The 13,205-nt window shown below is 58.3% G+C and overlaps 1 protein-coding gene across 1 annotated transcript; it reads left to right on the top strand.

Annotated features, from left to right (window-relative positions):
• Positions 1-1,924: 1,924 nt before the first annotated feature.
• On the top strand, positions 1,925-12,888 carry CBX6 (chromobox 6). Its single transcript, XM_004743264.3, has 5 exons — positions 1,925-2,116; positions 2,297-2,340; positions 2,516-2,581; positions 2,724-2,790; positions 7,129-12,888. The coding sequence occupies exons 1-5, from the start codon at positions 2,048-2,050 to the stop codon at positions 8,131-8,133; spliced, it is 1,251 nt and encodes a 416-aa protein (XP_004743321.1). The 5' UTR covers positions 1,925-2,047; the 3' UTR covers positions 8,134-12,888.
• Positions 12,889-13,205: the final 317 nt, after the last annotated feature.

The raw sequence follows: 13,205 nt of genomic DNA on the forward strand, positions 1-13,205 counted from the left end.
CTTAAAGCTATTAAGTATGTGGTAATTTGTTACAGCAGCTGTAGGAAAGTACTGTGTGTTTATTGCAGCACTAGTCACACTATGTGGCAGGTGCCTCTCATATAAGAGCTCCTCAAGCCTGGGGCAGCTTTGTTTAGGTGGCTGAACACAATCTTAAAAAGGGTCACAAAAGCCGCTGAGTGAACTAACAAACCGATTTCATGTTTACTCACTTTATCTGGCTGCCTGTCTCTCTCAGTCTGAACACACACTCACACACACACTCATATCCACATAGCTCATCTTCCGAGCATCCCGATCAACCCCAGGAAGGCAGCTGTATTCTTAGACCAAAGCCCCCTTTGGGCTGGCCAGCAAATATCTATTTTTCAAGAGCATGTTGATTTTAAGGAAGGTGAGGGGGATTTCTCCCAAGATAATAATTAAACAAATCTGCATAGATACAGGGAGGAGAAGCAGAAATTTTGATGCGACTGATCTGAAACCACAAGAATTGGTATTACGATACAGAAATGTAAAAATCCTCCTTTCTAATAAGCAAGTGGTGAAATCAGGAGATGATCCTGACCCTCCCATCCCCATTCCTCTCCACCTCCACCTCAGCCCCACCACAGCCACGCAAATGGTGGCAAAATTTCCAACTGACACCAAGAGAGGTTTGCTTTATATCATGAAGGGAGAAAAGCAGATTCCAAACAGTGTGATTCATAAGAACCCATCTTGTTAAAAAGAAATCAATATGTATACTATGTACAATAATGTATACATATGCATATAGACGTGGGTTTGTATAGAAGTAGAACAGAGGCTGGGAGAGGATTCGTGAAGATATTAACAACGGTTTGATGGAGATTATGGACAGTCAGGTTTGGTTTTTTTTTTAATTTACAAAAAACAAGGCCACTGGTGTAATTAAAAATAAACTTTAAATCATTGAAAGGAAAATAAATGGAGCGTATTGTGTGACAGGGCTATTTCCTGTCCATTCCGCGACAGCCAGGTCTCCTGGTCTCTCCTAAAATAGGAAGCTGGGGTCTGGTCTCCCCGGGAGCAATGGCGGACCCACCGAAGGAGCTGCACGCAGCCGAAGAGCGCCGAGGCCAGGGGGCCTGGGAATCAGAAAACATATAGACAAGGTCCTGTGGGTGGTTTCTGCCAAATGACCCAAGGATGACCCACTCGGGCCTGATCTGGGGTGCCAGAAACCCGTCTCACCCCACAGCCTCTCTGTCCCTCCCCTCGCCGCCACATAGTCCTGGCTGCGATCTTCACCCCGCCTCCAGGGTGAAGGCAGGTGCCGCCCAAGACCCCGGCCGAAGAACAGACACACTGGATCCTCCCGGCCTTCCTCCACCCCAAGTCACCGCCCCCACCCCTCTTCCTGCGGTGGAGTTTTTGTTTTAATTCATCTTAACTGGTTACAAAACCACACTCCCACGAATACATAAATAATGGATTGGGGAGGGGGAGGGCAATGTTTTAAAGAAATTCCCGCAGGGCCTGGCAAGGCAACAGCAAATGCATTTCTGCTGTATCATATTTAACTGTTTGCAAACTTCTACTGGGAGGATGCGCGGCAGCTGCGGAGACTCCATCGCCCTTCCCCTGCTGGGGCCTACGGAGACTTGCAAGGGAGAGGTGTTAAAAGGAGGCAGAAGTTGTCAGCTATCGGGGGCCGGGAAGATGGAGAGGGAGTAAGAAAGCGTTTGGTAGACTGCACTGCGCCGACCAGGCCTCCCGCAAGCCAAACATCCCCCGGGTTCCGGGCCCAGACTCCCGCCGCCAGGCGAGGCCCCTTTAAGAGTCAGCGCGCACCCCCGCCCCGGGAGCGCTCACTTTCCCTAGCAACCGCCCCGGGGGAGGGGGAGGTCCTGGCAACGGCGCGCCGGCCCCGAGGGGTCACGTGACGGCCCGCAGCTGGAACACGAGCGCGCGCCCCGCCGCGCGCCCGCCCGCCGGGGCCTGTGCGCTGCGGCGCGTGCGCGAGCGGTGCAGCACCGGCCGCGGGAGCTGGGAGTATTATGGGCTGTGGGTGCCGCTGAGCAAGATGGAGCTGTCTGCAGTGGGCGAGCGGGTCTTCGCGGCCGAATCCATCATCAAACGGCGGATCCGAAAGGTGAGCCGCCTCCCGAGGCGGGACGCCTTGCCCCGCAGCCGGTGTCCGGGTCCGCGGCCCGTCGGGGCCAAGTGGTCCCGCTAACCAGGGCTCTCTCGCCCACCCCCGCGCCGCCGCCTCCTCGCGTCCCCGCATCCTCCCCACCCCCACTCCCCCCCCTTTTTTTTCTCTGTTTTTCAGGGACGCATCGAGTACCTGGTGAAATGGAAGGGATGGGCCATCAAGTAAGTGCCACTGGGGTCCAGGCGCGAGGGGGGAGGGGAGACAGCGGACAGCCAGGGCCTTTTTTTTTTCCTTCGGTGGTGGGGGGTGGGGGGGTAAGTGTGCACGTTTGCTGCCTCGCATGTGCCTCTGCCTCTTAGGTTTTCATTTTTATTTTGTGCATGTGTGACTCGGCAGGTACAGCACTTGGGAGCCTGAGGAGAACATCCTGGACTCGCGGCTCATTGCAGCCTTCGAGCAGAAGTGAGTTTGCGGAGCTGGCAGGGGCGGCGGGGTTAAGGCTCGGCTTGGGCGCCGCGCGGGGACGCGGGAGAGCCGGGGAGGGCAGCGCGGAGTGGGGCCCGCGAAGGGGCTCTTTTTAACCTTTGGCGTTTCTCGGCCGCAGGGAGAGGGAGCGTGAGCTGTATGGGCCCAAGAAGAGGGGACCCAAACCCAAAACTTTCCTCCTGAAGGTAACCTGGCCCAGCCCCAGCAGCCCCCTCTCGGGCCCCTAGCCCTGGCGCAGCACGGGGCCTGCAAGGGAGGGACAGATCCTCGGCTGCCCGGGCAGGCGGACCTTTCCAGAGGGGCCCCAGCTGGGCAGGGGGTGGTTGTGAGCCCCAGACCGAACCCCTGGCAGCCGGCCCTGGCCAGCTCCAGCTTTAGCAAGAGGGGCCTGGGAGTGGGGAGTGAGGGAAGAGGATAATCCTCGCTGAAGAAACCAGGGTTGGGGCAGGCCAGCGGGGCTCCAGAATGGGGGTGGGTGAGGCAGGTGGGGGCTGTCTACCTGAGCGGGTAGCAGGGAGGTTACAAATCAGGTGAGGCGAACCCTCATCTCCCCCAGCCTTGAGCTGATAGGGCTCTGCCTGGAATTAGGATCCGTGGGGAGAGTAAATGTAGTTTCCCTCAGGGCTGGGAACCGGAGAAGCCTTTGGGGGCCACTTGCCTCCCTACCCTCAGCTTCCTTCTCTGTCTTAGGATTTGTTCTGTGTGCCTCGCCTCCTCGCTGGGGAATGCAACTTGAATTTGACCTTAGATCACTTTACTTTGAGTTTGTCACCTGGGCCGGGCCACTGCCCCCCCCCCCCACAACGCTTTCCGCCCCCCTCTTGCTGTCTCTGGAGGTTCTAATGAGGATGGGGCCTGGGGGGAGTGGGAGCATAGCACATTAGCCTTGGCAAGGGAGGGAGACCTAGCCCCAGAGGAAGCCATCTTAGGGCTTTTGGGGGGATTGTTTGATTTTTCTTAGTGAGAAAGGTCAGAGTCGGAGAGCTAAGGTGAGATGAGCCTAGGAGATGGGCAAGACTGCAGGCGGGCCTCCGTGGGACACCATAGTCGGCCCAATAGTGCTAACATTGCCTTGGGACCCCTTCCCACCCGGACAGCCTGTGACTCAGGTGATCGGCACCGGAAGGGCAGGGAGAACTCTGCAGGAAAGAGACTGTGCAGAAGGTACAGCCTCAGCATCTCCAGTTCTTGCAAAAGGCCCAAAGCCCCATGAAGGTGGGGTGGGCCTCTCCAGCCTCACCCCCACCCCAAAAGGTCTATGCCTGGCTAAGGGTTTGAACTTAAAGCAGACATGAAAGAACCTTTGGTTTCCAGAATGACCTATTTCCATGACTCCTGTTCCCAACCGACACACATTAGGGGATCCATGGAGGAGCGCCCTTAACCCTTGATGCTTCTTAGAGGAGGAGGGATGGGGCGGAGCAGCTGGAGGGCGGGAGGGCTGTGTGACAGCCTCTCAGCGCAGCTGGAGCGCCCTCTAGCGGTCAAGTGAGTAATGACCGTGAGCTTGGATTCACGAAATGCCCCCCCCCCCTTGATTCTAACAGGGCACTAAATCCTCACCTGGATTATCTCCTTTAATCCTCTCAACAACCCTATGAAGGAGTATTAGTCCCATTACCCAGATAAAAATATCAAGGCCCAGAGGGGAGAGGTGACTTAACTCGAGGGCCCACCACCCAGCTTCCTGCCTTCATTCTGGCTCCTTTTCCTCCCCCTGTCCCTCAGAGAGTACACACATCCGGTGGAGGGGACAAGGTGGACACTGAGGAGATGATGAAGGCCGCAGAGGTGGTCGGGGAGGGGGTGGAGAGGCAGCTGAGTGGACCTGAGAGTGATGTGGATGTTGGCAAGGGGTGATGGAGACCAGTTTGGCCCATGGCTCTGTGGGTCGCTGAGAGGGGGTGTGTTTAGTAAACAAATGATACTCAGCCTTTACTTTACTGCCCCGAGCTGTTCTGAAGGCAGACGGGAGCCCGTGAGGTAGGTTGTGACTTAGCCCCATTTTACACCTAGGAAAACGAAGGCCAGGGAGGTTGTGGCACTGGTCCACGGTCACAGAGAGTCAGCGGCCGGGTCCAGATCTCTAAACTTCTGTGCTGTGGTCTATGGTACATACAGGCCAACCCCTCAGAACCGTGCCTCTCACCCCATCAGAGTGCAGCAAACACAGTGGCTGCGGTTGGCCTTTTTAATTCACAGGCAGACCCAGGTCCTACCTTCACAGATTCTCAGCCTGGGAGGAAAGAGGAAGAGAAAGGGTAAACCAGTCTTTAAATATATATATATATATATATATATATATATATATATATATATATATTTAGAAGCTATAAAGTGAGGCATGTTCCTCATAAAAGGTTTGGAAACCATGTATTAGTAAAAGATTATCACTCATCAATCCCCTGTCCTCCCCCCCCCCCCACCTCTGTGGAGCGAGAAATCTGGTATTTGTTGAGTATGGGCTTTGTGCCAAACGCTGGGCAGAGCAGGTAGCATGTATTATCTGACCGTAGGTGATGGCCCACCGAGCCAGAGTGTCATCCCAGGTGTGAGGTTTGCCCACTTTTGCCTCGTCTCCGGAACCATCAGCCCTGGGCTTGGGCAGAGCCAGGAGGACAGAGGTCTGAGAGCTCAGGCAGCCTGTGGATGGCGTGAACGCTAACCCCTCCGGGGGTGGGGGAGCAGGGGTTAGAAAGAGTGGAGATTCCCCCAAGCTTCCTTGGGGATGAACCTTGCTTGCCATGCCAAGTTGAGGCTGGCCCCCTCCTGCCTTTGTCTGAGAAGGGATGTGAGGGAGCCTTGGCCTGGCTCTACTGGCTGGTGCCCAGGAGGGGGGGCATTGCCGGTGTGGGACACGCTGGATCACAGGTGCTGCCACCTAGTGCTCAAAGGCATTATTGGCCAAGCAGCCCCAGGAGACCCCCTCCAAGCGAGGCCAGGAGGGCCACATAGCATAAAAAATGTTTTTCCCACCTTTTATAGACCTTGCTAATTCAGCAAATAAGTCTGCAAACAGCGCTTCGGGGACCTGTGGTCAGATACAACCTAGTTTTGTCTGAGGCGCACGCAGGCTACCTTACAGGGACCAGTTAAGCGTCTAGTGCTGTGGGGGAGGTGGTGGAGAGACCCCAGAGCAGATCTCACTCTTGGGGAGCTCACAGATGGACCGTGGGAGTGTGTCCTCCCCCTCGGCCACCACTGTCTCCCACCTGGATTGAGGCAGATACTGCCTAGCGAGTGTCCCCCACCAGAACCCAGGAAGTGTGACTGATCAGCCATTGCTTTTAGTCCCTTGACCACTGCATCTTCTCCCCACTGGACTCTGTGCCTTCCCTGTTGGTCTTAGCACCACCTCCGGGACAGGCCTGTGCCTCTAAGCTGTGCTCCTCCGGGCCCCATCCATTTTTTGTTACACTGAGTCCCCCAACATCCTCACTGTCTTCCCCTTGTCTTCTCCAGGGAGGGCAGCCCCTGGGGGAGAGGCTGTGTGTTGGGAGTCGGAGCTGTCTTGTGACTCTAGTACTTTGTTAGTGAAGGACGGGCTGGCCGCGGGGGGGGAGGGGGGCGGCAGTTTATAGGACCCTGTGAGTCCCCTGCCCTGAACTCAGTGGTGGGGGTTTACAGATTTCACACTTGGGAGTACAGCTGAGCCCAGGAGCCAGAGAAGGTTCCCTGGCTGCCAGCAGGCCTGCTCAACCATCCTGCCCCCCCCATCCCCCGCCAACACCACCACCCAGCCTGTCCTGGCACTAGATTCTTGTCTCAGTGGGGTAGATTCCAACCTAGGCTTGAGGTGTTGGCTTTGGAATCTGTTGGCCCTGATTTGCTCAGCCTCGGACCTTGAGCCAGATCCTGGGCAGGCAGACGTGTATCAGACCCAAGAGGGGAAATAGGAGGGGCTGCGAGGGTACAGGAGGGGCTGAGAGGGCCAAGAGGTGGTCCCAGAGGGGACAATCAGCCCGGGACGCAGGTCCAAGCTGGAGGTGCAGCCTGTCCAGAAGCAGAGTGTAGACAGAGCCTTTGGGACCCTGCAAGTAGGTCAGTGGCCCTGGGGTGTGGGGTGGAGTGGGGAGGGGCCTCCCTCTTCCTTCTGGCACCAAGAATCTGGGGGTGCCCGCCGAGGCTGGGATCCTTCACAGAGCCGAGTTCTTCCCAGGCAGTGGCCTGGTTGCCTTCACTCCTGTGTCAGCCAGCGCAGCTGCCCATCCATCTGTCCCAGGGACACAGGTCTTCAAAAGTAGCTAGACTTAGAGTCCCGCTTGGACAAGGGTTGACGGGGCCCTCAGACGTGCACTTTGCTTCACCTGAGTCCCTTTCATTTTGTCTCTTAAGACAGGGTTGGGGGACCCGCGGGTTCTCTGACGGCCTCTCAGGATGGTTTAATGAGATCGGACTTGGGGGTGGCAGGCACCGGGTGGCGGGGGGGGGGGTGGGGGGGTGGGGGGAGAGGGGGACACGCCCAGGGGAGGTCAGCAGGAAGCCCCGCCCCTGCTCACCGCCCGCCACCTCCCCGCACGCAGGCGCGGGCCCAGGCTGAGGCCCTCCGCATCAGCGATGTGCACTTCTCTGTCAAGCCGGGCGTCAGCGCCTCCTCGCCCAAGCTGCACTCCAGCGCAGCTGTGCACCGGCTCAAGAAGGACATCCGCCGCTGCCACCGCATGTCCCGCCGCCCCTTGCCCCGCCCTGACCCCCAGGGTGGCAGTCCCGGCCTGCGCCCCCCTATCTCGCCTTTCTCCGAGACGGTGCGCATCATCAACCGCAAGGTGAAGCCTCGGGAGCCCAAGCGTAACCGCATCATCCTCAATCTGAAGGTCATCGACAAGGGTACGGGTGGCGGCGGGGGCCCTGGGCAGGGGGCTGGAGCACTCGCTCGCCCCAAGGTCCCTTCGAGGAACCGGGTCATCGGCAAGAGCAAGAAGTTCAGCGAGAGCATCCTACGCACCCAGATCCGCCACATGAAGTTCGGCCCCTTCGCGCTTTACAATAAGCCCCCGCCCGGCCCTCCGCCTCCCCCGCTGGCGGGAAAGGCTGACCCTGCGGCCCCTCCCAGCCCAGGGCTGCTCCTGGCTGCCCCCGCGGCCCCCTTTGATGCCCGCAGCTCCAGCTCCTCCAGCTGCCCCTCGCCAGCGCCGCAGTCCTCGTCCGACCCCCACGATGTGCCCCCCAAGCTGCTCCCTGAGACCGTGAGCCCCACTGCTCCCGACTGGCGGGAGCCTGAAGTGCTTGACCTGTCCATCCCTCCTGAGGCCGCGGCCACCAGCAAGCGGGTGCTTCCCGACGTCCCTGCTGCCACCAGCCCGGCGCTGCCCGCGGCCCCCGAGCCTGCCAGTGCTGCCTCCGAGCCTGAGGCTGGGGACTGGCGCCCTGAGATGTCACCCTGCTCCAATGTGGTTGTCACCGATGTCACCAGCAACCTTCTGACAGTCACTATCAAGGAATTCTGCAACCCTGAGGATTTCGAGAAGGTGGCTACTGGAGTAGCAGGTGCCACTGGGGGTGGTGGCAGCGGTGGGGTGAGCAAGTGAGGGGGGCTCCACCAAGGAGGGGGGCTTGGGGGGGCCCTCCTGCCCAAAGTCATCCTCTTGCTCCTGCCCCCATCCCTGCCCTCAGACACCTCTGCCTGTGCTTTGCTTGTTTCAAATGGCTCAGTGTTGCCCCTCCGGGATGGGGCTGGGCAGTTGGAGCACCCCCCTCCCACGAGCCCAGTGGGAGCAGCAGTCCCGGAACGCGTTAGGGCTGGGGTGGGGTGAGGGCACTTGGAAGTCCTTCTTGGTCCTTGGGGCCCAGTGAGGCCTGCTGGGTAGCTCCCAGGGAGCCCCCTAACCTGGGGTTCAGCTGCCTGCTCCGCATCCTGCTCTGTCTCCCCAGCTTGCTTTCAGCTCTCACGCACAGCATCTGAATTTCTCGGTGCTAACCCGGCAGCTGTGGGGCCCCTAGGAGACCCCCTCCCCAGTGGGGGCGCTGTCCCTTCCCCTCCAGACCTGGGTAGGAGGGCCAGGGATGGCAAAGCCCAGTCAGAGGTCAGTGAGGGTGGCGAGAGCAGGGCCAGAGGCCTGGGTCTTCCTGCCCACTGCTGGACCTGACCTGAGCAGGTCCCCTTAGGCTCCACCCGCCTGGCTCCTTCCTCCTCCCCATCTCAGGGGTGGGAGGGGTCGGCAGGGACCTCACCCTGCCTGGGCCTCCCAGTAGCTAAAGGGCCCTTCAGTTCTCAACCAAAGGTGCTACAAGAATCTGCCGTGGAAACTTCCAGCTGGCGGGCGTCCCTGCCGCCCCACGGCGTGTTTGCGCACGTACCTGGATGTGCACTGGGCCCAGGGCTTTCCAGGCGGCTCCCTTGAGGGTTGCTCAGAATGTGATTGTCGAAGGCCCGACCTTTCCTTGCCCAGACCTTGCGCAGGGCCAAGGAGTTTGCTGTGGAGCCCCCAGGCCCATTCCCCCCCAGCCCAAATGTGCTGGGGTGCACTCCCCCCGCACACCCTCCTCTTCTAGAGGGTCCGCTCAACCAGCCAGGCCTTTGCTGCAGACATGGCACGGTGGGGACTGAGATGGAGAGGTTTCTGCCCTGGAAACCACTCCGGGTGAGGGGGGGGGATGTCCCAGGCCCTCCTGCCGCCCCGCCTCCGCCCCTCCCCCCCACCGCCTTGCGTCTGACCGCTGAAACTCTTCTCACAGCACCACCTGCTGGCACCAGTAGGAGGCTCTGGAGCCCGGGGTCGGAAGGGTCTGTGCCATTGGTGGAGGGCAGGCAGGCCAAAGGGGGTGACCAAAGAGGGGCATGTGCTCTCCAGGAGAGAGAGGGTATGTGGGACCTGGGCTCCGGGACACTCGGGGTGGCCACCTGCTGGGCTGGCCCCACGTCTCAGTCTGGCCTGGGTGGCGCAGCCCTGCTCCTGGCTCGAGGGAACTTCCTGGCGTGTGCAGCGAGCAGTGGCCCAACTGAGGCGCGTGATGGCAAAGGTAGGAGGAGGCAGAAAGGGAATCCCGTTCGGGAGCAGATGCCTTTGTCCGGAGTGTGGGAGGACTTGTTCTTCCAACTCTCCCTGCCCCCCCCCCGCCCCCCCCCCCCCCGATGTAGGACAAGGGCCCTCCCAGGGTTTGGGGGGCTGGCACTCCTCGACCCTCCCCACCCTGCCCTTTGTGTTGGCTCTGTGGCCGTCCAAGTGCCAATTGGCTTCCCCCCAAATAAGGGCTGGTATTTCTCCTCTGTCCTTCGAGGGGATGTCCCCACCCCCCACCCCCGTGACCCCTCACCCCAGGTGAGTGACTGCCTGGGTGTCAGTTACAGGTGTTTTCCAGAGACCATAGAAATGTGTTTTCCTGAGAGTCCGTGTCATTCGTGACTTTTTTTGTAAAGAAGTTGTGTTTTCAGAGGTGATTTTATGACAGGAAAGTGAAAGAATTAGTTTTGCAAAAAAACAAAAAACAAAAAAAGAGGAAAAAAGAAAAAAGAAATAGAAAAAAATATTGTGGGATTCCTATGGGGTCAGGGTGGGAGCGGGGGAGGGGAGAGAAAGAGATATTTAAAGAAAATTCGTACTGCAGTGATTGCACAGGTGAGGTGGCGGTGTTAGGAACGGGACGGAGGGCCTAGGCCTAGCGGGCAGGTCCTTGGGGTTTGGCCCACTGCTTGCTCTCTCCCCTCGGCCTGAGGCAGGGGGCAACCTCCCTCCTGTCCTGGGCCCAGACCCCACACCTACCCTCCTTCAAAGGGAAGGATGACTGCTGGTCCCAAGGGAACTAGCCAGCCCTGCAGGCACCCAGCGAAGGGAGCTGAGATCTGAGGGGAAGGCTGGAGAGGGGGGGTGAGCAGGAGTCCCACTGTTGTGTCCTTGGTGACTTTGTCCAGGAAGGCCGGTGACTAGATGCAGTTGGGTGTCTTGCTCTCTGTCATTTGTTTGCCAGCTTGTCGGGTCATCTGGTCCCTCCCACCCCATCACCCCAAAGACCACAACAGCCCTGAGCTTCCCTGACCACGTGGGGGATACAAGCTTCAGGGAGAAGAAGCTGTAGATTCTGGGAGAATTTTAGGTGGTGACCCTAAGGGATTGGGGGTAACCATGGGGAGAGGGGAAGGCCTGCCCCTTCTCTTTGCACAGGTGGGCTGCTGCCCCTGACCCTCAGCCATGTGGCCCCATTCCGTGTCAGCACACCCAGAGGCACGCATGCGCACTGCTTTGAGGTGGGCACAGGGTCAAGAGCAAGTGAGGCCCTCCTTACCTCTCTCCCAGGGCGGCTCTGAGCGGGGATCCTAACCGCCCCACCCCCCACACACTCTTGCACGAATCAGCCTCCTACCGGCCCTTCCTCTCCCCTTGCTGCTTTTCCGTTTGCCTAATTACCAAGCAGAAGTTGCATTCTGGTTTGCTTTATTTTTATAAGTGAAATACCCCCCCCCAAAGCCTGATATCCTGCTATATTCCGTGTTGGTTGGGGCATCGGTCATCTCCCCTTAATGCCACCCCTTCCCCACCCACATGTCATAGGAAACAAGGAGGTTTGGTGTCTCCAGTTTGAGATGGGAAGTTGGGACACCTCCCTGTCTTATTCCCCTCTCTGACCCTCAGTGTGCCCTTCTGTGAAATGGGCATATTGGGTCCAAGTCCTCTTCATAAAGCACTGCTGGTGTCCAGACGGGTGCTGAGGATTCAGTGCCGGTCAGTGGCTCTGGCACTGGGGCCTCTAACCTCCCACAGCCCCCTTGTTCTTGCCCTGCAAAGGGGTCCGGGGCAAAACGAGCCCCATCCTTCTGTTGAAAAGAAGGGATGATTGAGGTCCAACCTCAGTGTGAGGTGGGCACAGTGGGAGGGGTTACCCCATTGAAAAGACCAGGAAACTGGGGTTCTGGGAGGCAAAGCTGCTTCGCTGGGGTGAAGAGCCCAGCTGCTCTGGTGTTTTGGGAAAAGCCCATTCAAAGGAGGGAGCCTGGGATGTTGAGGCCGCTGCAGAGCTGGCAGGTGTCCGCCCCCCCGCCCCCCACTGCCCACCCTTCCCAGGCAGCCCTGGTTGAGGGGTCAACCCAGAGGAGGAACCTGTTAGGTGGGGGGTGCTGGGCCATGAACAGCCCTTTCAGCCTCCATGGGGACCCAAGTGGACACACCACCATTCCCACCTTCTGGGGTTTTATTGGTTGGTTGGGTTGGGTTGGGGTTTTGGGGTTTTGGGGTTTTTTCGCTTTTATTTTGTTTTTGCACTTGGCCCACGCCGGACAGCGGAGCCCCGTAGGGTCAGTTCCGCTTCCGGGCTCCCATGCACTAGTCCAAGGCAGCCTCTCTGGGGGCTTGTATGGTTTAAGGAATCACTTTTAAAAAGAAAAGGAAAGTGTTTAAAGGTTTTCAGTTTTTTCGGTCTGCATCTCCTCTCAGATTCAAAAAGGAATTTAGGGGCTAACACTCCAGGAGAGGGTCTCCCCAGCCTGACTCGCATCTTGCTGGCAGTCACCAAGATGCCAGAGTACGGGGCCAGGCTGAGTGGGGACTGAGGACCCCACGCCCCATGCCTATGGGGTCCCCCTGCCCCTCCTCGAAGGAGTTGATACCCTGCTCCAACACTGAGTGAGTGCCTACTGTATGCAGAGCTTCAGCTAGGCAAATGGGGTTGGTGGTCTAACAGGGGACCCCTTGCAACAGGCCAAGCAAGGTAGAAGGAACGAAGGGTTCTGGGGCCTGCCCCCCTTCTTGGGAGGAGTGCAGATGGACACTTTTTGTTCGTTTTAATTTAAAAAAACAAAGGCCTAAAAAAATGTATCTTATAATTTTTTTTAATTTTTGAAAAGCTCATTTAAATGAATTGTGCACGAATGAATTCTATATATATAAAATATACGTATATAGCTCTATATTGGGGGAGGGGCGCCATCTCTTTCTTTCTCTTTCTCATTTTAAAAATGAAGTGTTGTTGCCTTTGTCTGTGGTTCAACCATCCAGCTGCCAGCTGGCTAAACTTTGCCTCCAGTGGTGCACAAGAGGGACTGAGCGGGCGGCAGGAGACCAGAAATGGAGATGTCACCCCTCACCCCCACGTGGGGGTGGGTCCCCCAGGCCACCTGCCCGCTCCCGCTCCTGGAGCCTGCAGGTGGAGAAGACGGCGTGTTTTGGGTGTGGGCTTTGGTTCTGTTCCGGATTCGGTTGTTTCTGGGCCGGGGGAGGGGGGTTTGTGCCGATTACTCTCGTCTTGTACGTTTAGTTCCTGCTGCTCTTCAATGTTGTATCAATGCCAGGAAGGGGGAGTGAAAAGCCTCTTTTGCCCCCCCCCCCAAATAAATTGTCACATTCCGAAGCTAAGGCCTGGCCCCTAGGGTGGGGATGTGTCTGTCTCATTTCTTCCCGCCGTGCCTGTGGTCTTTACACATCACATCTGGCCAGGCCTCACCTGCTGCACGTGAGGAGGGGTTTGGCCTGGCCTGCCAGCTGTGGTCCATTTCTAAGCTCACCGCCTCCCACCTCGCAGCCGGTAGGTGGGCTGAGCTGGGGGTGAGGACCCCAAGCCGTGCAACTGCAGGGCTTCCAGGCTGGTGGGTACCTTGGAGGGGGGGAGGGCCTGCCACTGCCAGCTCCCTGCTCCCCGGCCCCCACTTGGAATCATAGTAGCTGCAGACGAG

Source organism: Mustela putorius, unplaced genomic scaffold (assembly GCF_011764305.1).
Source record: "Mustela putorius furo isolate JIRA1106 unplaced genomic scaffold, ASM1176430v1.1 tig00000738_pilon_pilon_pilon, whole genome shotgun sequence".
NCBI classification, from domain to species: domain Eukaryota; kingdom Metazoa; phylum Chordata; class Mammalia; order Carnivora; family Mustelidae; genus Mustela; species Mustela putorius.

Excerpts from the sequence above, each read along its gene's own strand:
- CBX6 (XM_004743264.3), top strand. The coding sequence starts at position 2,048 with ATGGAGCTGTCTGCAGTGGGCGAGCGGGTCTTCGCGGCCGAATCCATC. Across the intron at positions 2,117-2,296 it reads TCAAACGGCGGATCCGAAAG|GGACGCATCGAGTACCTGGT; the intron begins GTGAGCCGCCTC and ends TCTGTTTTTCAG. Across the intron at positions 2,582-2,723 it reads ATTGCAGCCTTCGAGCAGAA|GGAGAGGGAGCGTGAGCTGT; the intron begins GTGAGTTTGCGG and ends TCTCGGCCGCAG.